The sequence below is a fragment of the Acanthisitta chloris genome, unplaced genomic scaffold (genome assembly GCF_000695815.1).
Source record: "Acanthisitta chloris isolate BGI_N310 unplaced genomic scaffold, ASM69581v1 scaffold18378, whole genome shotgun sequence".
Classification (NCBI taxonomy): domain Eukaryota; kingdom Metazoa; phylum Chordata; class Aves; order Passeriformes; family Acanthisittidae; genus Acanthisitta; species Acanthisitta chloris.
The window spans coordinates 1-26,404 of record NW_008685572.1 but is presented as its reverse complement, the minus strand read 5'-3'; the positions used below and the strand labels follow the sequence as shown (position 1 = coordinate 26,404).

General features: G+C 41.7%; 2 protein-coding genes across 2 annotated transcripts in view; one reads left to right on the top strand and one right to left on the bottom strand.

The window, feature by feature from the left end:
* USP34 (ubiquitin specific peptidase 34) overlaps positions 1 to 15,237 on the top strand; it is a gene marked incomplete at its 5' end in the record, with an annotated part of 93,713 nt that extends 78,476 nt beyond the window's left edge. The window contains 15 exon segments of the mRNA XM_009079820.1: positions 1 to 41; positions 2,196 to 2,343; positions 3,213 to 3,847; positions 4,698 to 4,855; positions 5,704 to 5,782; positions 7,606 to 7,732; positions 7,955 to 8,062; positions 9,063 to 9,167; positions 9,293 to 9,417; positions 11,514 to 11,637; positions 12,367 to 12,446; positions 12,702 to 12,842; positions 12,966 to 13,112; positions 13,498 to 13,657; positions 13,947 to 15,237. The exon segment at positions 1 to 41 is cut by the window's left edge and continues 23 nt beyond it. Coding sequence (XP_009078068.1) covers positions 1 to 41; positions 2,196 to 2,343; positions 3,213 to 3,847; positions 4,698 to 4,855; positions 5,704 to 5,782; positions 7,606 to 7,732; positions 7,955 to 8,062; positions 9,063 to 9,167; positions 9,293 to 9,417; positions 11,514 to 11,637; positions 12,367 to 12,446; positions 12,702 to 12,842; positions 12,966 to 13,112; positions 13,498 to 13,657; positions 13,947 to 14,557 — 2,789 coding nt within the window.
* A 3,855-nt stretch (positions 15,238 to 19,092) lies between these two features.
* Positions 19,093 to 22,812, bottom strand: AHSA2 (AHA1, activator of heat shock 90kDa protein ATPase homolog 2 (yeast)). Its single transcript, XM_009079818.1, has 7 exons — positions 22,696 to 22,812; positions 22,219 to 22,333; positions 21,748 to 21,836; positions 21,421 to 21,543; positions 20,689 to 20,790; positions 19,509 to 19,560; positions 19,093 to 19,268 (listed from the first exon to the last, which is right to left on the bottom strand). Exons 1-7 carry the CDS (start codon positions 22,810 to 22,812, stop codon positions 19,093 to 19,095), a joined length of 774 nt encoding a protein of 257 aa, XP_009078066.1.
* Between the last annotated feature and the right edge of the window lie 3,592 nt (positions 22,813 to 26,404).

Genomic DNA, 26,404 nt, shown 5'->3' with positions numbered 1-26,404 from the left:
TGCCACCCTTTGCTTCTTACATTCTGCAGAGGATATGGGAGGTACAACATGTAAAAGAAAACAAAGCTAAATTGACTTTCTCTTGTTGGTTGTTTCTTGTCTATGAAAAGGTTTTACATTTTATTTGCATCAGTCCATGATTATTTTTGACAGTTTCTCTTCCAAATAATCAACAGTAAGAGTCTAGAATGCTGCTTCTAGGCAAATTCCACGTATTTTTCTCAATTACTCTCTTGCAAGGACTGTGAAATGTTTCCTTGAATATTCATTTGACATTTTTTGTTCTCTGTAAAATACCCATTAACATTTTTAATGCGTAAAATAATTCTAAATTGACTCTAGTGGATAATGCTGTGTGCAGGACAAATCTTGTGTTTCTAAAGTGAGAAAGATACTTTTTAGTCAGGTTGGCAGAGGGAGAAATTCCTAGGTTGGAGTGATAGATGAGGAATTAAAGCTTTCACTTCATCCACTTGCTCTTTGAGTTCCCAGTACAACTTACTGTCTGTATCCCTGCCTGAGAACAGTGTGTCCAGCCTGAAGACTGCTGAGGACATGCTCATTCCCTTTAATGCTCTTCAAAAATCGAGGCTGGGGTTTGTGAAAAGTCATTACTGTGCAGAATTGACACCTCTGGTAAAACACAAAAGGATTTTCCTACTGGTTAGCAACAGTTGTAGGATAAGTAATCTGGAAAAACATACAGCAAGTGTTTGCTACGTGACTGACTTGCTGAACTAGCTGTAACTGCTGCACTTCAGGTAAAGAGAGGTCAAACAGCAGATCTCAAGATCAAGAATGACATCCAGCTGCTTCCTGTGTACAGGGAAGTGGTAGTTTATGAATTTCACTCAGCAATAAGGAAATCTTTTCAAGAGTTTTTTTAATTAAACTTCATATGAGAAGACACAAGTTGTGGCATGAAGTAAGTCCCTGTGCTTTGTGCTTCTGTCAGCTGCAGAGTTTAGGTGTGTCATTTGTTAAGCATTCATTCATTCATTCATTTCCCTCTTTATCCTTACCACACACACTGAACCTGCAAGTTCTCCAAGGTTTCTGTTGGAAAGTCAGACTTTTAGCAGTAGTTGACATCAGTTCAGTCTCTGTTGCCAGTGTTATCCTTATGTTGTCTATGCAGGCCTAGAGATATAAATGGTGCAAGCAAGAATGAGAAAACCAGTAGTTAATGCACAGACAGACTTGGTATGTAGAACCTACTTTTGCAGCCACTCCAGTTTCTGGAACTCGTTAAAAAGTGATTGAGCTTTGAAGACAGTGAGCAATGACAGTCTCTTTCTTGGAGATACCCTCCAGCTATTGCTAAGGAAACCTGACAGATTCATTTGTCATTTCTAAATCAAGGGAGGAGATTGTTCTTAGGTGTTTATTTTTAAATTGAGATTAAAATTTTATAAGCAGAGTCTTGGTCATGTCAGGTGCTTATATTCTTCAGGTAGATTAGAGTAGTTGGGAACAGCTTCGGCAATCAAGTTAGTGCCTGTTGTTCCTTAGATAACGTGGTGTTCCTTTTGCCTTGTCTGAATGCCTGGGCCTCCAGGTAAAAAGAAAACAGGTTTTAAAAACTAGCAAATGAATGAACGACATTCACTGGCCTCATGTCAACAAAATTTCAACTACACAGAACCAGAAAAGCACAGGAAACCACATTTTCTCCTTACTGTCTGTAAGGCTTTGCTAAGTGCACACGGCACTCCACAGGGTTTTTGTTGCCTTTGAGAAGTGCTGGATGAATTAATTCCTTGAAATTGCACAGTCAGAAAACACTGTAATAGTTACCCTTTGCTATCATTAATGTTTGGTGTAACGAGTATAAAAATGCTGATGCTGTGTTAAGGTTTTGTGTGAGATACTGATTTGTTTATGAAGACAAGATTGTTCAGTGTTCTAAATGCTTAACCTCTGAACTCCTAAATATCCCAAAATATGCAGAAAGGATTTGTAGAGTAACTTCCTGGACTTAGAACTTGCAAAAGCTCTGAACAAGGTTCAGAAGCACAAACGAGTGAAATTTAATAAGGGTTTTCTTCGTGTGCACCTCAGTCTTGTAGGTGCTTTGATAGCACCAAGTGATTTTAAAAAGAGACATTGAAGTTATTATGTAGGGGGTTTTAATAGAATCAGTACAAAGGGCCAGGATTAATGCATTCCTTTTGATTTTTCTGCTCTCTTCTCAGGTGATTGAATATAACCCATCCCAGTGCCTGGACTGGCTGGCAGTGCAAACACCTCGGAATAAACTGGCTCACAGCTGGGTGCTGCAAAACATGGAGAACTGGGTTGAACGTTTTCTCCTGGCACACAACTATCCTAGAGTGAGAACTTGTAAGTTAATTTCAATTGCAGAAAATTCTTCACCTGTTGTAGCAAGTTACTATGCATGGGGTTTTCTGTCACTAGTGAAGTACATGCTCCTGAGTTTGCTTTGCTTTCTTTTCCAGTTGTTTTAGATCTTAGTGTAGCTGCAGTGTTCATCAAGGTTTTTGATGAAAGCTATGTTTTCATTTGGTAACTTGAATGATACATTAGTAGGTTCTTTATGTTATGTGGTTGATCTACAAGATCCAGGAAAACCCAGAGAAGAAAAAGAGCTAATACAAGAGGTTCTCAGTAGTGTCCATCACATAGTTGTACCTGTAGTAGGAGTAGTACCTGTTGTTGTTTCACCCCTCACAGGGTAATCATCAGTTGTGCCCTTTGAACTTGCTGGTCAAGGAGAAGCCACTTGTGCCTTCTCCCCAACTCCAGGGTGTCCTGGCTCTAGCTTGTTCCGCCAGGAATCACACTGTCACATTGCTACACCACATTTTCCCCCTTTCGTGTGTCTCCATTTGTTTTTTATCAAGGAGATTCCAGAGCACAGGCCACACTGAACTTTAATGCATTTTCTGTGGCTGAGGGAGATGTGGAAACTGGAGGTACAGCTTTGCAACAGCTCCAGTTGTAAACATCTCTGAAGAGGAAATGATTGAGCAGTAGACAGTGTAGCCATGGAAGAAAACACCTGGGTTTGTGTTTCTGTGGTGGGATGCATCATTTTAGCACAGTGAGGCTAGTGTGAATACAGTGGCCATAGTCTGTAAAACACAGAGAAATCTGTAAATGGAACATACAGTGTAATGTTACTGCTTTTACATGGCTGTTAAGTGGGAATGTCATTTTCCAAGGTGTAACAAATCTGTTTTTATTTGAAGCCGCAGCCTATCTCTTGGTGTCGCTTATTCCAAGCAATTCCTTCCGTCAGATGTTCCGATCGACGCGCTCTTTGCACATCCCCACCCGCGATCTGCCCCTCAGCCCAGATACTACAGTAGTCCTTCATCAAGTCTACAATGTGCTTCTTGGCCTTCTTTCACGAGCGAAGCTCTATGTTGATGCTGCTGTCCATGGCACCACAAAACTTGTGCCCTACTTCAGTTTCATGACATACTGTTTGATCTCCAAAACTGAGAAACTCATGTTTTCTACTTACTTCATGGACTTGTGGAACCTTTTCCAGCCTAAGCTTTCTGAGCCAGCTATTGCCACCAACCACAACAAACAGGCTCTGCTGTCCTTCTGGTACAACGTGTGTGTGGACTGTCCCGAGAACGTGCGCCTTATCGTGCAGAACCCTGTGGTGACCAAGAACATTGCCTTCAATTACATCCTGGCAGACCACGATGACCAGGATGTGGTGCTCTTCAACCGCGGGATGCTGCCTGCCTACTACGGCATCCTGCGCCTCTGCTGCGAGCAGTCCCCTGCCTTCACCAGGCAGTTGGCTTCTCACCAGAACATCCAGTGGGCCTTCAAGAATCTCACCCCACATGCCAGTCAGTACCCAGGAGTAAGTAATTGATACCAAAATATGCCATTCCATTGTTGCTGTTTCCCCTCTTACCTTTAGTGGTGGTCTCTAGAAGAAAGCAGGTTACCGTCTACCACACAAAGTTGGAAGAATTCCCAGTTTCTTTGCTTTGGTTTCTAGAACAGGGCAAAGATTCAGCCTGATGTTCACCTTGGAAACACCTACATACCTTTGGCAAAGCACTGGGAAGTGCTTTAGGAGTTACACTGTTGCTATGTGGTGACACTTGCAGCAGAAAGTAGATGCTAGTTGAAGTAGGCCGTGTGTAATGGTGAAAGGAGGCTTACAGAGGGTTCAAGAAACAAAGTACTTGGTTTGCATGATTACACAGTGAATATTGCTTTGGGGTCTTTTAGGGGTGTGCAGGGACAGGAAGAATACAAAGATTTCCTTCACCATGCAGAGCAGGAATCTTTTATGCTGAATTTCTGCCTAGTGCAGCTCACAGAGAAATTTTATACTCTTGACAGTCCTGGGAGAAGTCCTGCTGCTCTCCATTTTAGCATCTCCCCTCAAAAGTCCCAGTTTTTAGCACAAGCAGCTTTCCAAATGTTTGTTCACAGGAATGGGGATTTCAGATTCCTTTGTACATATACATATGTGTGTGTGTGTGTGTGTATATGTGGCAGTGAGCTGTGCTGTTAAGAAACATCAAAACGCCTCATCTTATACCTTTGTTGTAATGTAAAATGGATTCCTGTCTCAATTTGCTTCATGTGTTTGTTTCATGTGTACTTAATAGAAGTAGTGCACAGCAAGTATTACCAATAAGACCTAAACCATAACATGCTGACGGAGATGACTCTAACCAAGTATTTTTGTGTTTTAGGCAGTAGAAGAGCTGTTTAACCTCATGCAACTGTTTGTAGCTCAGAGACCAGAGATGAGGGAGGAGGAGATAGAAGACATAAAGCAATTCAAGAAAACAACCATCAGCTGTTACCTGCGCTGCTTGGACGGACGCTCGTGTTGGACAACTCTAATAAGGTACAGCACTGTTCCCACTCAGCACTGCAGCTGAAATCCCATCCTCAGACTCTCCCCTGTGGTCTAGATAGGCAAAGCTGTGGTTTCAGTGCTGTTGATGATTCTTATCTTGGGGCAGAAATGTTTTGTAGAAATTTGCGTCTGTGAGACAGAGTTTTGTTGTATTATATTTTCAAAGAGTTTTTCATTTCTAGTCTTAGTAAGTACATCTGAAACTACTTGGGCATTCTCATAAAACTGTAAATGGCTTGTGTATGTAGGTCAGGTTTGGGTTTCAGATGCAACTGCTGATGCACTGAAACACTTGTGAAAAGGACAGACTGTTACCTGGAGGGGTTGCATCTACTCACAGAGCACTGCCAGGTTGTCCCAAACACTCTGGAATAATTTTTATGTTGAAACCATTCAGTAGCGTAATCCTTTCTTTTCTGTTCTGTTGTGAGCATAGCATAAAATATTCTGATAAAAATTGTTTTCATACATTTAAAATTCCAAACATATGCTTAACTGAACCTGTTTAAATGTATCATTTGAGAAGTATAAACCTCTCTCCTGCATTATTTTCCACAGTCTGCATTTTTGCAGGCATTATATAGGAAATATTTATGTAAAGATTGTTTATAAAATACTTTCCATAGCGTAAAGGAAGTCAACAGCTGAGGCATGTTTAAATGAAAAAGTGAGAGGGGAAAAAAGTGAAGAGAATTACTATGTTCTTTCGGGGTTTTTTTGTTTTTCTGTGTTTTCCAAAGTAACAGCTTAAGCATGACAATTTTAAGCATTTCTCTGAATTATGAAGAGATGGGATGCAATTTTCAGTGTTCTCAATGTCTGGATTTTTTTCCTAGTGCCTTCAGAATATTACTAGAATCTGATGAAGACAGGCTTCTTGTTGTGTTCAATAGAGGATTGATTCTGATGACTGAGGTAGGTGCTGTGTTACTTAATTATAACAAACATCTCACACAGATGCGTCCCCTGTTGTCTTTCATAACATTCTTTAATGGTAAAAAGCAGCTCAGGAAACTGTTTGCCTGTTTCTCAGGACAGAGGGGAAAACAGATTTTATTGAGAGGAATGAGTTTGTGCTTTTTGGTGGTGTTCTCTTTATTACAGATAACTGGGAAGGAATGGGTGAGCACAGTCACACAACTGTTACTAGTTAAATAGTGTTAAGGCAGCAAGTTAAAATACAGAAATAACTTCCAGGATACTGAAACGCAGTTGTGGGTAATATTTCTGGCACTTCTGTGAGGCCCTGCTGAGGGCCTCCTGCCTACCAACCATTTCACTCTACAGCTCCACTCATCCTGTCCTGCAGTAATGTAGGAAAAACCTAAAAGACATTGCTGAAAAAGCTCTGAACTGTTAGGGACTGCTCCTTTAAGATTAGTGAGATAGCAGAGACTGAAAAAGGCCACAGTTTTTACTTTTTCTTTTGTCCTTCTTAAGGTGAGTGTGAGATTTTGGATTCTGTTCAGCACTTCCATTATAGAAGTGATGGATGAGGACATGTGTTTATTAAATATACCAGCAATGCACCATGGGGAAGGGCATGCAGGAAATTTGAGAACCAGAATAAAAATCTGGATTTCTTGGAGAAAGCATGAAAAGATGATTGAATTCATTCTTGGCATATACCCAATGGTGTATAAACTGATAAAATAATCCATGGTATAGGACAAGTGGCCTGGAGGTGTTTGTGGCTGTACAGAAAATGGGATATTGGAATAGACTGGCGCAGGAGGGCTCAGCCAGCAGAACTGGAAGTTGTCAGGAGGACTTTGAGCAAACATCTGTCAGAGATATTTAGTCTGCCTTAAGGCACATGGATGGACGAGATGGTGCTTTGAGGCTGATTCTAGTTCCATTTTTATAAGAAATTCTCTTAAATTCTTTTATGTTACTAGTTTGTATTTTCTGGGGAGAAGTATGCTAGAAGGAGCTAGAATTACAAAATCAGTTAGAAAATTTAAAATGAAGACACTGCAGCGCTATTTGAGAATTGAGTTTTCAGGAGCTTGTTAAAATACAATTGATTAATTAGAGATGGTTAATTACTCCAGAGTATCTGTTCCTCTTTGTTTTGAAAATGCTTGTAAACTGGGGCTGAAAGGTTAGTAATTGAGCTATAAGACTATCCATATGCGAAACTTGTAAGTAGACTAAGATGCACATATACAGCTGTATAAAAGAACAAATACCCCAACAGATTAAATACCTTTTCTTACATCTTGTGCTGGAATTTTGCAGTTTGGAAATGAGTTGCTTTTCCTTCCCAATACTTCTATAAATCACAGATGCCCAGAAGGTATTTTAGTTGAAAAAGGAGGTGTAATCCATCTGATGTTCAATGATACAGCATATGTCCTTAAGCAGCACTTTGAAAAATTACTATCATCTATCTTAATCTTACGTTTTTTCTCCAAATTCAGATACCCATATCTGTCTTTATGCACCTCTTGTATCACTTCATTTGTTGGCACAGAAAGTTTGGGATTACGCGTGTATAAAATATCATGTCTCAAATTATGCTTTGTTTGTTGAGCTTAATTATTGTAATTATTTTGAGCCACTAACAGAAAGCTTGAAAATAAATGAAGAACTTTGAGGTTATATCTAACACTGTATTTTTTGAGCATAAAATATCTTGTTTGAGCATAAAATAAATCTATCTGTAGGATAAAAAGATAAATACTAACAAGTGTGTTACTCTGACAGCATAAAGTTTTGGCATTTTTCCTTCACAGTCCTTTAACACATTGCACATGATGTACCACGAGGCCACAGCTTGCCATGTGACTGGAGACCTGGTAGAGCTTCTGTCCATTTTCCTTTCGGTTCTTAAGTCAACACGTCCATATCTGCAAAGAAAAGGTCTGATTATAACTCTTCAAAGGATGTTGCCTGTTGTTAGTCCATTTTCGTCACCCAAACTCTAGTATTTTGTCTTGTTTATTAGCTGTGTTTAAAAACTTGCTGTACAGTAAGAGATATTAACCGCTATTAAATTGCTACTTAGTATTTACTGACTTAATATGAAACTAGATTGCAAAAATTGAATTGAATAACCAGATTCTGTGCTGTTTACCTTTGCAGATGTGAAACAAGCTCTCATTCAGTGGCAGGAGAGGATTGAATTTGCTCATAAACTCTTAACTCTGCTCAATTCCTACAGCCCTCCTGAACTTCGAAATGCCTGTATTGGTGAGTCCTACCCATGTGCCTGCAGGCAGGAAGGACCTGTCCTGCACAGATACCTGCTGTGAGCTGGAAATGCAGTTTTGTAGGCACATGTGCTCTGCTAGATAATGTGTAGGTCGGGATGTCAGTACAGCAGTACTGATGTTCTCATCCTAAGAACCTTGGTTTTGGTAGGTTTAAATGTAGGCTGTGGGCACAGAGTCAGCTGTCAGTTTGAGATGCCAATCTCCCACCTGATAAGGGGCATGGCTGAGGTATAAATCCTCAGTTGGGGTGTCTGAGTGCAATTCTGAATGCAATCCCAAATCTTACATTAAAACTCAAACATGAACCAGCACTCCCCTCAGAAGGGAACTTGGTGACCAGTCGTCTGAGTAGCAGCTTCTGGTGTTCATTTTTGTGAACCATTGCTGTAAGGTCTAACAGTGAAAGTAAAGCTTAAACAGCTTGTAGAATGGAATGGGTTTGCTTTTTAAATGTAGACACGGACATGATATCTTGCATTAGACCTGTTTCAGGAAGGTCCAGGCTTTTGCTAGTTTAGCCTTTTTTAATACTCGGTGTACAATCTGCATTTTTATGCATGCTGATAAGGGCCTAAAATTGTCCAAATGACCTTTTTTGTGTGTGTGATTTGTATGCATTTCCCCCTATTTTGAGTATTTTCTCACTGTCCTCCTTACTGCTGCTGGTTGACATTTTCCAGGCACCAATCCTGCTATGTTTCAGAAGAAGCCAAGAGCTTTATTGAGCTTCTCCTTTCTCCCAGCTGGCACCCCTCACCGGTGGTTGATCTACCACTGAGCAGGTTTCCTCCCAGTGGCAGAGGTGAAGGGAATTGGGACTCATTTAGGGGTGTCACTCAGGTGTTACTCACAGCAGAGTTGCTGAGTGTGGCAAAAGGGATACCAAAGAGAGTTTGCAAATGCATGAGCCTGAAGTTGAACTGTTTGCTGTTGAGAAATAACAATATGTAATAGCAAAACCAACTTTTTGTTTGTAGATGTCCTCAAGGAGCTTGTACTTTTAAGTCCTCATGATTTCCTACATACCCTGGTTCCATTTCTACAGCACAATCATTGTACATACCACCACAGTAATATCCCAAGTAGGTATTTCAGTGATTGTATTTTGAAGTTCTCTTACACTGTTATTACTCTGTCATGTTCTTTGGCTGTTGTCAAATATTGACCATTTGAATATATCCCTATTTTATCCAAACTTACACTACAGTGTCTCTTGGACCTTATTTTCCATGTCGTGAAAATTTGAAATTAATAGGGGGGAAAAGCAATATTCGACCTCCACGTCCTGAACTCAACATGTGCCTCTTGCCTACCATGGTGGAAGCCAGCAAGGTATGTAAACCTGTGGTCCTGTAAAGAGCTGTTTCTCTGTTGTTCTCCCATTTTTATAGGAGTATTATAAGAATCCAATAGCTTAATGCATTTACCTTCTCTTTGTAAACAAAGCATAATTCTTCTTCAAGATGTGTTGTCCTCATATACTCCATTCTAGATGTGCACTCCAGAAGCACCATTTCCCTGCCCTTGGTGTACACAGCTTCATATTCCTGACACCATAAGGGTTTGGACCTTGTGTTAAACAAAACCCCCATAGCACACATTTTGGTAATTTTCCAATCTGTCTGTGGCATTTGTAAAGGAAATTGAGGCACTGCCCAGGGGATTGTCCAGTTGGGTCTCACACTATGTTAAGGTTTATTGCCAGTCAGCCAAGTAGGTCCTGCAGGTTTCGTTAGAGTCCGTTCAGCTGGAACTGAGGTGTAATCTGCTCTTTGGGTAAAATCCAGTGCCTGCAGTATTACATAGGGCTTTAAGTCTTTCACTTCCCATTTTCCCTTCTGTGGGCTTCCTGACGGGATGCCAGTTTTGGTGGGGTTACTTCATAGTGACTTGCCATGTCCCATTGTTTCAGTTGTAGCAACGGTGGGATTCAGCTCACCTCACTTTGCCTATCTAAAATGTCAGCATCCAGCTCTTCCTGTGGTTCATGGCCATAGTTACCCTTGGAAGGAGATAAATAGTTCCCCTCCTTCCTGTCCTAGGCACCTGAGTCTTGGAGGAGTCTGTCTCCCTCTCCACTGACTGCAGGGAATAGGGAGTGACTAGATTTTAGATAGCTCAAGTCAGGTAAGGTGAATCCCACCCAAAAGGAATATGTATGGACAATCATTTGAAGCAGGAGAACTGGTTACTTGCTCTCCAGTAACTGTGGTTCTTCAAGATGCTTTGTCCACACAGATTCTGTGCTCCTCCTCCTGGGCTAACTCCAAGTCCTGTCCTAGGGGATTCTTATGGGTGAAGGAATTGAGTGGTGGTTGAAGCCGCCATACCCCTTATGCCCTCAGGTACAGTGGTCGCAAGGACACACTGGGTGCAGGCACAGCCCCAGTGGACACTGCTATTCAGAAAGAATCCAATCTCCTGCACATGAGGCCTATGTGCACGTAGATGGGAATCTGTGTGGGCAACACATTTCGAAGAAGCACGGTTACTGTAGGGTAAGTAACCCTTCTTTTTTAAAGCTTTCACAATGATGCTGTGTCTCTTTCTGCACCATCAAATTTACTGTGGTGGAAACCAAGTGGTTTAAAAAATTACAGAGAGCCAGAAATTCTCTGTAGTGGGTTTTCCCATTGTGTATCCAGAGGTAACAGATGTGATACTATGTAATGTAAATACCTGAACTTAAAAAGTTGCGATAGTCTATGGCAGTATGTGTACACTTTTAATTCCTATACATTAGGAAGCAGTTTTAAACCTCTATAACCACACCCCCAGTCACATTTCGCTGTGGTTTTGCATGCTTGTTTCTCATTCAGTCGCTCTGTATAAGGCTGCATTTGTTTGCTTGAGTTTTTGAGGTTTCCCTTTGGCAATTTGCTCTACAGAAGCTGATGCCATTTAAGTGTATACATCCAAAATAGATAAAAACATCAGCGCACAAAACCTTTGGCATATATCTATAGCATCGAGTTTGAGACATTCCTGAAAATTCTGCTTGGAAACCTTGTGAAGCTTGAGAAAATTTGTGATTTCTACAGGTCACAACTGACCAATTGTGATTTAAAAAGCAGTAGTGTATATAGATTTAGGTATCTGTACGTGATAAAAGATTCCTGTGCTCTTTTCTTGCCCTTCAACACGTGGTATTCACACAGCTTTGCACTTTCTCAGGCTGTTGGTTGAGAATCCTACAATTAAAGATCTTTCTGGTGGGAATTGCCTTTGCCACCTCTCCTCCCATGGCACTCTGGTGCTTGCCAGGGGCTGGGCAGGATAGGATTAGACCTGGAGATTCCCACTCTGTTATCCTGTAGAATGCACTGCTTTAGGGCAAGAAGTGCAGTACCATGAAGGGAGATGCTTAGGCTTTTTGGGTGCTGTCCTGTTGCTTCTCTAGTTTAAATGAAGCTCTCTTAAATCTGCAGGGCAAAGATGATGTTTACGACCGTATGCTGCTAGACTACTTCTTCTCTTATCACCAATTCATCCACCTCCTGTGTCGAGTTGCAATCAACTGTGAAAAGTTTACTGAAACTTTAGTTAAAATGAGTAAGTACCAAGGTGAAACTGCCTGAGGATTTTTTTTTCTGTGGTGACTTGAAGTGCTTATCTGTTCTAGATATATATATTTAGAGAGAGAGAGAGAGAGATTCAGAATTTTTTTAAAAGCAGAGCTTGTGAAACCTGCTGCATTTGGACATTATTTTTATCCACTTATCCATTATTTTTATGACAGTGCAGCCTTACCCATGTGACTGGCACACTTCAGGCCTGTCCAGAAAGGAGCTGAGGGAGCTAGTGACAATTCTGTGTGCTTGTGCATTTAGGGTTTCATGCAGGACTCGCTGAGGCTATTTTTTGGGACAATTGGCAGTTTAAATGGCTTTGGATCAGATCCTGAATCCTCAGCATCTGTCAGTGGCAATTAATTGACAATATTTAAAACTTTGAGGTCTGTGCACACTGAATAACTCACCCTAGGGTCCATGGAGGAAGACAGTGTCACACCTATCGTCTTGTCCAAAGAGTGATGAATAGTAGAATGTTCCTTTATCCCCTGCATCACCCATTTGCTCCTTGCCTGTTACATTCTTCTGATATAACATGTACTAATTGGACTGTAAAAGCCTCACAGGCACTAGGACTTTATGGTCATAACAAATGGTTGGGATGTGATCCTAGAAAACAGTACAGCACCTTGGCACTGCTTTTATCAGGAAGTTTCCTATCTCCCATAAAAATTCTCCCACACTGATTTATCTTCTCATGCAATTGCAGGTGTCCTAGTTGCTTATGAAGGTTTGCCACTGCATCTTGCCCTGTTTCCCAAACTATGGACTGAGCTTTGTCAGACTCAGGTAAGAGTAACTTTGGGAACCAATGGAAATACAGGCAAATTACCATGAATGTGACACACACATGAACCCAGAAATTGTAGCTAGTGGGTATTGTTTAATAAATACCTCTGATTTGTTGCTGCCATGTGGTAAAACCTGACAAATCAAGTATAAAAATCTGGTCAATTGTAATTGTGCCCAGCAAGCACACAGCAACTGGCCTGTGGCCTGGCCCTCACTTCCTGGTGACTTTGCCATCTTCTCTCTCTTTGCCAGTCGGCAATGTCCAAGAACTGTGTAAAGCTCCTCTGTGAAGATCCAGTTTTTGCAGAGTATATAAAATGCATTCTGATGGATGAAAGGACCTTTCTTAACAACAACATTGTATACACCTTTCTGACCCATTTTCTTCTCAAGGTATGTGGTCTTTTAGCCATAATTGTTGTTCCAAGGAATGCGGACATTGATGCTGTTTCATTTTGGGATACTGTTTTCACACTTCTCATTTTCGTGGTTTTAAAAAAACCTCTATTTTCACAGGTGCAAGGGCAGGTGTTTTCTGAAGCAAATTGTGCCAACTTAATCAATACTCTAATTACAAATCTAATAAATCAGTATCAAAGCCTAGAATCTGACTTCAGCAACCAGAGAGTTGAAATTTCCAAAGCAAGCTCTACTTTAAATGGGGTGAGTCTTTCCTAAGCCCTCCCAACACCAGCATCCTTTAGGAGACAGCTCCACTCTGTGCCTCAGCTGGGCTCCCGGGGAGGGCATGGGAAGCTGCCTGGGAATGTTTCCCTTACTGTGGTGAGCAAACTAATGCCAACTGCAGCAGAGTTACTGGCAGAAATGTTGTAACCCAGCAAGATTTCAGTGCAGTATTGTCACCTGCTCAGGACAGGTCATCGAGTTAGTAGTGAGCAGGAAGTTTCATTAGTGTCAGTACGTGTAGAAATTGATCCTTTGGCTGTTCGGAACGTGCTGAAGCACCACCTTATTGCACGGATCTCTGTGTAGGATTACTCAAATGCCAGTTTGAAATGAGGCTCATTGTTTACTTCTCTGTTCGTAGGACCTCCGAGCACTTGCCTTGCTGCTCTCAGTGCACACCCCCAAACAGCTCAATTCAGCCCTGATCCCAACTTTGCAAGAGCTTTTAAGCAAATGTAGAGCTTGTCAGCAACAGAGGAACTCATTACAAGAGCAAGAAGCCAAAGAAAGAAAAACTAAAGGTGTGCCTTGTATAATCATGTCTCTCTAACAAAAGTTCTAGAAACTTGTATAACATTAATGTATTTTATCCCTGTAGGGTGAGCCAGGCGTTGGCTCCAATCCTAAATACTGTGCAAGGAACAGTATTTCATTACGGAGCTAAAATTCATGAATTTTCTGTAAGGAAATAAGTGTTTATTGAAGTGCTGTGTTAAATATGGAAAAGAATGGGAATGTGAAAGGCCTGTTACTGGGAGGTGTGGCAGGAAAATTGCCTCTTCCCTAAGAGAGTTTTCATGTTCCTTCCAGATGATGAAGGAGCCACTCCTGTGAAGAGACGGCGGGTGAGCAGCGACGAGGAGCACACTGTGGACAGCTGCATCAGTGACATCAAAGCTGAGCCCCGGGAGGCTCTGACCCCAACCAGCACTTCGGACAACGAGACCCGCGACTCCTCCATCATTGATCCGGGCACAGAGCAAGATCCTCCTTCTCCTGAGAGCACTTCTGTCAAAGAGTACAGGATGGAAGGGCCATCTTCATTTTCAGAAGACATCCTGTTGGCCACACGGGCGCAGCACACTGAGGAGCAGGCAGGAAACGGGAAATTTGAAGCATGCAAGGAATTCAAAGACCTGCAGACTTCCAAGGATTCCATGGGAGCAGAGGAGGACTCGGAGTTTCCTTCCACCTCGATTTCAGCGGTGTTATCTGACCTCTCAGACTTGAGGAGCTGCGATGGTCAAGCCTTACCAACCCAGGACCCTGAGACTAGTTTAGCAATCAGTTGTGGCCATTCCAGAGGACTTTTTAGCCACATGCAGCAGCAGGACATTTTGGACATCCTGTGCAGGACCATTGAGTCTACAATCCATGTGGTCACACGGATATCCGGGAAAGGCAACCAAGCTGCTTCTTGACATTAGATGGAGCATGTCTGCTTTTAAGTCTTTTTTTGTTTTTTAAACTCCTTCTTCCCCTCCCCCCCCTCCCCCCAAATGCTGTTTGTATAAGTTTTGCTTATTTCTGTTTTGTGCTTCAGTTTGTCCAGTGCTCTCTGCTTGAATGGCAAGATAGATTTATATGCTTCCTTCTTGGTCAGGCAGAACTCAAGATTCTTTTTTTTAAATCTTATTTTATTTTGCATCTCCAGTACACTTTCTTAAAGGGCAATCAGATAATGGCTATGTTTTATGTAATTAAGAGTTCACTGTAGTGGCTTTCATTTAATATGGCTGTCTGGGAGACAGGGTCACTTGGCCCTGGCTGATGTAATTTAAACTTATGGCATTTTTACTGTGTATAATATGGTGTCCTCTGTGCCAGTTTTGTACCTTATAATCGAGGCAGATTGCCTCAGATCGCTGTGGTTCTTATTATCAAAATTAAGTTTACTTGTATACTAAACAACCACAAGAAATTTGATTCTGTAAAGAATCCTCTTTAGCTGTGGCCTGGCAGTATATATATGGTGCTTTATTTAACAGAATACCTGTGGAGGAAATAAAGCACACTTGATGTAAAATTAATTGTTTTATTTTTATTGACATGATCAGTTGCTATTCTGTGCACTTCATTAAACTGATTGTGATGACTTTTCTCATTTGTTTATAAGATGTTGCTTCAGTCTTTGGATTTCTCAGCAAAGACAACTTCCCAAGTGAAACAGCTGCAGAGAGAAATGATGGGCAAATGTACAGAATTGATGTAAATGTTGGTCCTGGTCTGGTTTATTGTGCAGGAATGTTCATCACACAATGGAGAGGGAATGGTGATGGGTTACTGTTTTTCCCACACTGTTAGAACACGAATTGCTGTCAGAAGCCAGCAGAACTTGACATTTCCCTAATTTAACCTGTGTTAAATGACATACATTTTTCTCCTGCACCATTGGCAGACTTCCTCTCTTTTTTTCCCCTCTGGGCCCTGCTCTATCAGGCTGTGCTCCTTCATGTTCTGACAGCTTCTGCACCCCTGAAATGCTGGAACGACTTTATCATCTTGCCTATCACATTTCCTCCTGTTATTTCTGAGCAACATCCATTTCCTATATGACCTTTTGGACTGTCAGTGATACTGGTTTTAATATCTGATTAAACTCCCATTTTCAGCTCAATTTTCCAGTTGCTTAGCTCATTTCTTTTTCTACTGTCTTCCAAATACATCTATGTTTGTCTTTTTTTCTTCCAAATTCTTTCACTCTGTCTACCATTTAATGCAGTTTAGCATAATTTGTTTCTCCTTGATTCTGTTATGTGATGCTCTGAACTCTCTTTGAATCTGCTGTTTTTAATCTGTAATTAATAATTCATTAGATCTTTGCCTTTTATTCCTGCATTTACAGACACTGTTGATGCTGGTGGGTGTGTAAATTGGTCTCCTCATTATTCAGACATGAAGTAATGATGTTTTTTCTCTTTTTAGGAATAATTTTATAGCCCTTTCTGATCAGCTTCTCCACAGATTATAACTTCAGAAAAATCATCAACAGCTTCTAGTCACAACTTCTACAATCAGAATTCATCTGTCCACTCTTCTGCCAAGGCTACTGATTTATGGTTGGGTCAAGGTGAAATCTTTGAGCTGCAGCAGTCATTGTAACCCTTTGGTGAGTAATTTCAGTTATTAATTACTTGTATTAAGAATGGGCAGATTTTTAGTATGTTGTCAGACTTCAGCTTCCAGGTATTGCCCTTTGTTGGCTTTAGCATCCACAGGATGAGATCATACCCATAACTGGTACTCAAACGTGCCATTCTGTCTTTCTGGGATGGTTTTGATCTCATTTTGAAGTAGACTGACTATTGAATTATTTCATAAAGGATACACACATACACTATTTACTGTGTCAAGATTACCAGAAGTATGATTGTTCTTACTGCCCCTTCCTTATATTACCTTCCAGTTTCCCCCTTGAGTATTCCTGCAATTGTTATTGGTAATTTTTTCCCTGTATTGTTTTCTAAACAAAAGCAAGCAGTATCTGCACAGACTTGTCTGTTCTTCCCCATCCTGTGTGTCCCTCCTTTTCCATGTTCTGTAAGCCATTATCCCTGCCACAGTATTCCCCCTCTTAGACTTGAAATCAGTTTTGTGGTTTGTCTTTCTTTGCCTTCAAGAATGCCACTGAAAAGCCTTTAATCCCAAACCCTTCAATCTTTAACTGGCTTCCTCAGTCTCTTACAGCTTTTTCTTCGAGGCTTTATCCCCTGTCTCATTTAATTACTTATTTCCTCCAGGAAGTCCCACCCCTCATTTAAAATTAAGCTTTTAAATACCTTCTCCTTCCACTGTCCTCACTGTTCAGCCCTAACAGCCTCTTGCTCTGGGACTCAACTGTTGAGCTCTCCTTTGTACAGGCAGCACAATCCTGATGCCAGTGAAGTTCCAGCACACTGTGGTGCTGGGAAGAGCCAGGAATGCTGGTGAAGCAAAACAGGAAAATGTCCTTTTTCCCTGCCTGCAAGGGCAGTCCGTCCCCATGGGTGTGAAGCTCTGCCCCTTGCTCGCTCTGGGCTGGCCCACCAGCAGCACCACAAGGTAAGGGAAGTTGAACGCCTTTCACGTGCAACTTGAGACTACTTTTACATGTGTTCAGACTGAGAGCTGTGCAGACACAGGAGAACAAGAACATCACTGAGGGCATGTCACCACCTCCCCTTCAAGAGAAAACAAGGATCACTGGGGCTGTTCCTTCTCAAACAATCCTCAACCTCCCGCAGTTTTCAGGGGTTGTGGCTGCAGCCAGATGAGCAACGCTGGAAACACAAGTAAGTAATCTGTTTTTTAGCTTCTGGCTAGGTGGAAGGAGCCAGGAAAATTCAAGACTAGCAAACCTCCGAAGTGGCAGGTACTTGTGATCCTGAGATGGAAGGGGAGGGTTTAGTCGGGTGAGGCACAGTTCCCCAGATACTAGGGCTGTAGTTTCACTCTTTGAAGAAACTTGGAATTGCATCACAACCTACTCTCAGATCCTGAATCTGTTAGCTGATCTACACACAAAGCTGCTTAGCCTGACCTCTGCCTTACACCTACGTTTTCTACTTTTACTTAAAGATTGTCCCTTTGTCAGCCAATACACAAAATCATTTTTGTATTCAAAATGTTTGGCTCTTTGTTCTTGAATATTGCTCAAAAATATAACTGTATTTTGAGCATTCAGAAAAGAAAGATGCTCAAATACAACATTTCTCAAGAGGGTGTCACCTACCCTCTACCTGGGCATGTAAACAACAAGCAGCACAACAATTAGTAACCAGTCTGTGCCTCTGACCTGTCACTGAGGTGTTCTGTTCCTGTTCCTACAACCCCTCACCTCAGTTCAAGGAGGGTAACCGACTGCAAACTTTGCAGGGCAACCCTGGCCTATAGGAAAGGAGCAGCACACATCTGTATCCCCTCCACGATGGAAGTTTATGGATGGTAAAGTTGCCAGATGTTGGCAGCATCCTGTAAAAATAAAATATATGGCACTTAAGTTCTAGAGAGACTCGTTTAGTGTGGCAGTACAAGTTAATGGAGAAAATAAACTGCATGTCAGATCACATCTTTTATTGAGCCAAGCATGTTTTTCCAGAGGCAGCTTGCCCTGTTGTGGTCAGTTTGTTGCAAATTGCATACTTCATTTGTACACTTCTTATAAAGCACTTGAGAACTGTTATCCTTGCTCACCTCAACATGGTTAATTAAGAATAACAATTTGATACTTTCAATATCCCAACTATGCTCCCGTGAAATTTCTCTAACAGTTGTTCTATTTAAGTCGAGCTATTTGCAGAGGGCAATATGTGGAAGGAAGGGTTACAGAACTGCAAAAAAAAAGCACTAGTGCTGTTTGTTTCTTTCAAAATACATCTCACACCAAGGTCAAATAGGGGAGTACAGTGCATGCAGACTTTGTAATTACATGATATTCATTATCTTGCCCTAAAACTGCAGTTAGAAAGAAATTCTGTCTGCAGTTCAACTAATCTATGAAGTATTTAAAGAGGCTGTGATACCCCCATTTCCTGGAAGATCTAACAGATCAGCAGTTTTAGAATCCCTTTCAGCTCCCCTGTGCTGGGACCCACATCTCCTAGAGGGATTTAATTTTACCACTTGATAAAGTGAATATTAAGGAACTGGAAATGCTTCATATCGATTCCTGTAGTTTACCTCTACCACTGATGGGAAGTGAGTCCTCCCTACCTCTGGCAGCAGTGCTCACTGCAGCTGAGGCATTATTCACCTCTGAAATTGCAGGCAAGCAGAACACACATCAGTTTCCCCAAGTAAAGCTGCTTATAGTCTGACTTGTCACCTCCTTCACTAAAAAATCCATAAATATTGGTTAAATTATATACAGTGTCATAGAAGTGGGTCTTTATTTTTCCCACAAATAAATTATTTGTTTTTAAAAAACCAAATGTTAAAGTATAAAAAGTAATGCCCTAACAAAACTATAGCACTCTCATCATTCCATGTTGGCTTTGGATTGCTGCAGGAAACTATGTATTTCTTCAAAGTATTGCTTCTTCCAACATTGTCTTGTACTCTCTTCGTTGGAGACAGGAACTCCTTTGCACTCTAACTGCAGTTCTGTCTGAGCCGACAAATCCTTGAAATTCAAGGCAACTGTTGCATAATGTTCTGAGGGGAACAAAATAGGACATTTCGGTCAACGTTTTTTTAAAACATTACATTTGTTGTTGCTGATTTCCTATCTGCTTCTGCCTGTGTCTTTCCACAGCCTCCAGCTGCTTTGGCCCTCAGGCTGCTCTCCAAAGAACACAGGCCCAGAGAGGTCCTGCCAGGAAGGCTGCACCTGCCAGGTTTGGTCCTTCTCCCTGCACAGGAGGCCTGGAATAGCAAAGGTCCTCAAAGACTCACCATCAGGCCAGTTCCTACATCGCCACTTCAGGATGATCCTTTGGCTTGGAACCTGCAAGAAAATAGGAAGGTTGTTCTCAGTAGCACTGGAGATAATTCCAGTTATGACCACTCAGTGCTAATTCTCTCCTGCTAACTATTATCTTATGGAATAGTAGACACATGCATGTAAACAAGACTAAGATTGGGAGCTGGTTTTTAAATAAACTGTTTTCATGGCATTCTCACAGCTTGCTGCATTCCACTGCTCTGTCTCTGCTATGGGAGAAGGTCAGGCTCAGTAGTTACTGAACAGAAAACACTAATTTTCTTGCAGACCTTGAAAGAGGCACCAGGCTGAGCCCTGCTGGAATTTGTAAGCATAGCAGAGTACACCTGTGAGTCCCTGTTGCACAGTCCAGCCTGCTTGAATGCACAGGTTAGGCACTTCTTTCTGCACAAACACTGCTGCCAGCCTGCCACCAGCTTATGGGAGAGTTCGGATTCTGACTGTTGCATCTACATAGATCCTCATCTCATAGCCAATCCTCTGCCTCCACATTGACATGTTCCCACTGAAGTCAGCCTCAGGTTGCTGCATGTGGATGTTTCCACACTGAGGCCTTTCTAAAGTCCACAAAAGTTTTATTAGGCTGCACTGAGAATCCAGTTTTGCAAAATTAAGTTGCCCACGTGTCAGTGATGCATCCAGCCTGTCATCTAGATGGTTGCACAATACCAACCAAATCAAAGCTTAGCAACTCTGAAAATGGTTTTTCAGAGGTTTCAGAAATTGAACTGAGCTATGACTATCACTTCATCCAGCTACCTGCAGAAGCATTCAGTCAGGGACAAGGTGACATTTGCCCTGAATGGAACGGAGAGAAATTCTCAGATTATAAGAAGAATTGGTACAGATTTGGGAGCTAAACCTTAAACCTGCTTTCTTAATCATAGTAAAGAAGAGCTGTGCTGAGTTTTGCCCTCCAGCACAGATCACTGAGTGTGGTCAAGCACCTGCTCTCTTGGTGAGGAAGAAAAATCACGTAACATAAAAGCAGTTTTTTTGACTTTGAAGTAGATGAACTGAAATAGGCATTCAAGAAGCTGAAATGTCAGAAGCTGAGGCTATTTTTTAGCTTGGAGTAGGAGCTAACACCTTTCCCCCCCATTTTTAAAGTTCAACGTAGAAGCTTTTTACCAGTTCGGTGTATTCACCGCTGACACAGCCCTCAAACATCTGAAGTTTGCCTCCTTTCTCAGCTTCCACCACAGCTGGGCCCTTGGAAAACTGCTGTATGAACTGCATAAAGAGAACACAGCACAGCTCAGTTACTGACATACACTGCACCACGTTGGGTTTGCTGAGAGCTGGGGTAGGAGCAGGGCTCTCTGAGGTGACACAGCATTTAAGTGCTGAGAAACATGCAGTGGTGAACACAAGGACCAGTAGACTCTGGCCACACCATACACATACATAGAGAGAACTGGCTATTCCTAGACTGGGAAATGGAGCAGCAGCTCTAGGAGGGAACACAAGAGCCATTATTGCTTCCTGGGGGGGTAACATTGGGATTGTAATTTACCAGCCCTGACTCTTATGAAAGACACAACCCCAAATTAGTAATTTTGTATTTCATACCCCGTAACACTATCATCATGTCCAGTAATTAAGCTAATTAACCTGTAAGCAGTAGATAGCAGTGCCCTTACTGAGCAAGCACTTCAGGCTTCTGAACAACATATAGCTAGATAAACAACTGGCAAAAAAAGGTCTAAGGCAACCTAAAAAGCTCTCAATAAAAAGGCAGAAGTGGAATCTGTACTTGACACATTTGTAACACAACTGTTCAGCTCTATCAACATCCACATCAAGTGTAATGCCTGCTGAATTCTTTCTGTAATTCCTTCTCCAGCTGAAAGTATCCTTCACCTCTTTTGTTGTGAAGATGCTATAAAGTTCATCAGCTGGAGAGTTGAAGATTTCCTTCATAAGTATCCTCACGGTTGGAATTTTTACTCCAACTGTATCCAGAGACTGTGGTGAAACAGAGTCCTGCAAAGCAAAAATATTCAGGTGAATGAGTACAAGATCTTAAGACTTAAAAGTTCTGGCATGGCAGAACAGTTGTTACCTGCACCTTCTCAAACACACACTGTTGTGTATATATGGTAATTATACAACATATGTCCATATTTATTTAACAGTATTATTAATCAGGAGGCAGTAAATTCAATGAAAAAAAATAATCAAGCATACTTGCATGGTGTTCCCACTTGGTTTCTGCTCTGTGTTCAGCTCCTGACCAACAGGAGCTTTTGTTGGCAGAATCATTCCCAAGGTAAATTCTGTAATGAGGAGAAGCACTTTTCAGTGTCAAACTGAGCTGCACAACCACCTTGACATTCAGGTACACAGTAAAGATTACTAAAACTGTGGAGAACAGATAAAATTGTGCAGAGTGGGACATAAAACTCCAGTTTCCCCACCTGAGGCCTGAGAGTGACCTCTGGTCAGTGTGTGTAACAGCACAGGTTGGGTGGCTGCAGAGACTTCTGGACATGGTCATATTTGATAGTAATGAAGATTCTGAGCGTCAGGACTAACTGATTTCATCTCAGCTGGTGACAAAAATAAAACCACTACAACTGCAAGGACTTGTCAATATACGACCAATCTGTTCAGGAGAGATCCACACACAGAAACACATCTTGTGCACTGTTTAATTACCTGTTTTAAGTGCTTTCAGATAGTCTCTCAGGGCCTCTCTGACTTTTGTGGTTCCTTCAGTTCTCATCAGATCCTTCAGAACATCTCCTTCCCCTTTCTTTTTGCTCACATTTATCTAGAAACAGAAAAATGTCAAGATTACAAGATGGAGACTTTTTAAGTTCTTAGGGTTTGGGGGTAGTTTGTTGGGTTGGGTTTTGTTTCTTTAAGACTACAACAAGCAGAGTTCTTCTCAAAGTTGTAGCTATTACAATGTCACAATAATTAGCAAAGCAAATTGTGCACATTCCTTGTTGGTAAATTTGAGCACAGAGATAAGTCATTACAAGTATAATACAGGAAAACATGAAATAAACTATCCAAGTGTAATTATCCCACTTAATGACAGGATAAATCAAAATATGATGCCTGTATGTTGATTAATGCTTTATTTAAGAATTCTGAGCCTATATATCCATACCAGTATTTCACACCTACCTCTGTATCATCTACCTCATTTTCTTCTGACAGGTTAGGAATTTCAACAGATCCCTTATGTTTCTCACCAGATTCTTTCACTGTACCTGTATTAACATAACGAATTCTTAAATGCATTATTACAAACTATTTCCCCCACAGCAAGAGTTTTATGCTTGGAAATTAGTTGTACAAAGTGTTCCTTGAAGCAAGTTGCCTCGAGGCTGATTAAAAGACCTAAACAGCAACCTAAAGTCTCAAAGGTGCCACAGTGTTTCCATAGTGAGCTCTGCTCCAAGCTGTGTTCTCCTGGACAGGTCATTAAGGGATGCACTCCCCTGCAGCTGTCACCTGCTCTAACACTCACCCTCACAACAGCTTACACCTGCCAGCACTGAATCTGGAGCTAAAGGGGGAAAATCACCTCCTCTTCCCCTAAACTTGCCTGCTCTGTATTTAGAAGCTTCCTGGAATGCTAACTCTACCTTCTCCAAAGTATGTAAAGCTCCATGAAGCATACATGTGTATAATGCAGGTGTATAATTGAAATATTCTTTAAATAGGCAATTCACATGCACATTCAGAGCACTAGTTCTTACTCTTAACCACTTCACAGTTGCTGTGTGCAGCAGAGAAACTCTGCAAGGAGAGGAATTATGCTCCACTTCTGCATCCTTTGGGGCAAAAGCCCACCCCCCTGAGGGACTCAGCCCTGTGAGCTGTTCTGGGATGTGCGCCCTGTCCTGCTCTGCCTCAGATCTACAACTGAAAACAATTCACTTAAGGTCTGATGCTTTTGTTCATTACACAGAAGACTCTCCCCCCTTGCCTGGCAAAAGCATTTTGTTACTTAAATTAATTCATTGTTTAGATCGTATTAAAATCTCTTTAGAAAGCAACAGCAGAAACATGCAGTTCCATCCACTTAGTGTCGTAACAGACAAAACCCAGCAACAAGCTCCACCAGTCTATCAGCAAAACCCTGAATACACAACCCACTGTCGAACACAACTGCAGAATGGGAATGATCATGAAGGCAGGTGCAGCATTTCTCTGGATTCTCTCACCTTCAAAGGAGCTAACTCAATCCTGCTACTACTTAGTATCACTCATTATTTTGTCCAGGACCCTGACACAAGCACCATGCTACTGTGGGGCACTCTGCGTGGATATAACCCAATGTCAAGATCACAGTGAGGGACACGAACAAATGCTCAGGTGTTTCTTGACAAGGCACAGACTGAAGGACTGTTAGTTACACAAAGTGCAAAAATCCCTCCCCAGTCAGGCTCTGAGGCAATGAAGCATTGCACAATATGCAAAGTCTGTTAATCCACAATCAGACAACCACATCCACACAGGGAAAAGGCTGAACTAGACCTCTCTGGGGCTTCTCCAAGTCTCCCAGAAGAACCTGTCAGCTCCACTAAAAGCCATGTGAACTAGTTAATTTCACCCTTAAAATACTTCTAGGCCCAACACAAATCACACACAGCCATCTCAGTGTGCTCCTCACTGCTCTCTCCAAGCACCAGGACCACTACAGGAAAACCACACAACATGGTCTCTGCAGACAGCAAAGCTACTCTTCCCCAGAAAGGAAGTGCAAGCATGCAGGAAGAAGTTTAGGGGAGCAAAACACAAACCTGACTTCTATCCAGCTAATTCTATTAACAATTTGCACAACTCACAAATAACACAGCTATGGGATCTGTGCTGAGTCCAACCAAAAAAGACCAAAGCAAAGTCCAATCTGAGCAAACAGAGCTGGTTGGTCAACATTACATAGCCAGAACGCTGGAGCAGCTTTGCATTTTTAGTACCACTGTAACGTAAACAGAACTTTATTACCTTTTTATGAAACAAATTATTTGTTGGAATCCCATGGGACTTCAGTAACAGACCTAAGAATAAATCACATTTTGTTTCCTGCCAGTCCAGTATTTTAGAACGGTAATTATGGACTACATGTCTCAGCAAGACCTACCTATAACACAATACTGAACTACCTTCTTTAAAAGGACAAGCACATTTTCATGAAACTTCCATCACAATGCAGAATAATCCATTAAAAAGCTCGTTACATCATCTACCCAACGACAGAACAGCCATTTCGCTCAACTTTAGTGCCATTAAGTACCCTCAGTTCCTCACTTTCTTCTCTGTAATCTAAATTGCTAAGTACAAAGTTTCCAACACAATTTCCCAAGCCAGCTACAAATTTCAGGACTTAGTTATTTGTCCCTACATATCTACATTTGAATCCTAGCTTGAAGTCCTAGCTATCCTGGAAGACTAGCAGAAGGAACTAGTTGCAGCAATTCGTGCTTTCAGCAGTTCAGTGTGAACTCTCGTTTCTAATTCTCAGTTCCCAAAACACACCTGATGGCTATCAAATTACAATAATCATCAGCCCCTAGTTGTGTTTAGACTTTGCCTGTGTAGTAGCCAACTTCAGAACTAAGCTCTCAAGGACATGATCCACAGCACTAAACTGAACAAAGCACCTCACACAAGCCTATGAACACTGACCAGCATAAAGACCAAACAGAGGAGGAAGAGTTTAGAAACAATCTCCCAAATCTCACAAACAAAACACTGTCTGCCCACTTCTAAGCTTTATACAGTGAAATAAACCAAACAACACTAAACTAACCTGTGTTTAAAACTTCAGGTAATTTTAGCCTCACTTAAAATAGTCAAAAAGCTGATTACAATCATTGTAATGGCACTGATATAAATTGCACAACAGAGTGTAATGTTTGCCTTCCTCTCTCTTAACATTTACATCACAACTCTAAGTACGTTCTTAGTTTAGCACACACTTGGAATATTTATAACTATGAAAAATAAACAACAGTACTTAAAAATTAAGTCCCCCTCCTACTGAGGGCACAGAAGTCTATTCTAAACCTGTTCTGGTCAGCAAAACCTCCTGCAGTTAACTCCTGAGAAACAAGGACATTATTGGGGGACGAACAGCCTGGCATTTAGCATTACAATATCCAGGGACAAATTCCCATGCAGGCACTTTCCATCAGCTCCTCCTGCTTCTTCCTCCAGTGCTACCAAGTTTTCGGCATCTGATAAACTGAAAGAATTCCTTAGTATCACCAAACAAAGAGCTTGTCAGGGGGCGAACCTCCAAGAGCTGGGACTGCAAATGGACACAGCACAACAAAAACGCATGGGCACAGCCCTCAGTATCTCAGATAAACAAGAATTATTTCTAGCTTATTTCCCAGTAAAGAGTTCTATCTGCATGTAATTTATTATCCTCGATGTAAACCATACTGAATTTTGGGGTACATCTGCAATTTCACGTTTCCTGGCCTCTCCTGCTCTCTGCTATGCACACGCAGGCAGCACAGGGCTGTAATCTGGGCACACTGGCAACCTAAAACAACCGACCACACTGCTGCAAGCAACCCCGTCTCACCACAATGCAGCTATTTACTTCTTGCAGGGCAAGATACGCCGATACGCTGCTAAAGCGGTGCTGAGAACCGTGCGGTGCAGAAAAAAAATCGGGTGAAGGGGGAAGAGCCAAGCTCGGGTTTCAAGGTTATTTAAAAAGGCGCATTTATACGGTTCGGGCCCACGTGGCTCCGGCAATCGAGCTACGATTTCAGCTCACTGCAGCTCACTGAGACATTGGCGTTTTCCCTTTCCGAGGGGCCAGCAGAGACCCCCGCGGCACCCGCGGGCCGCGGCCCTGCCCTCCCCGCCC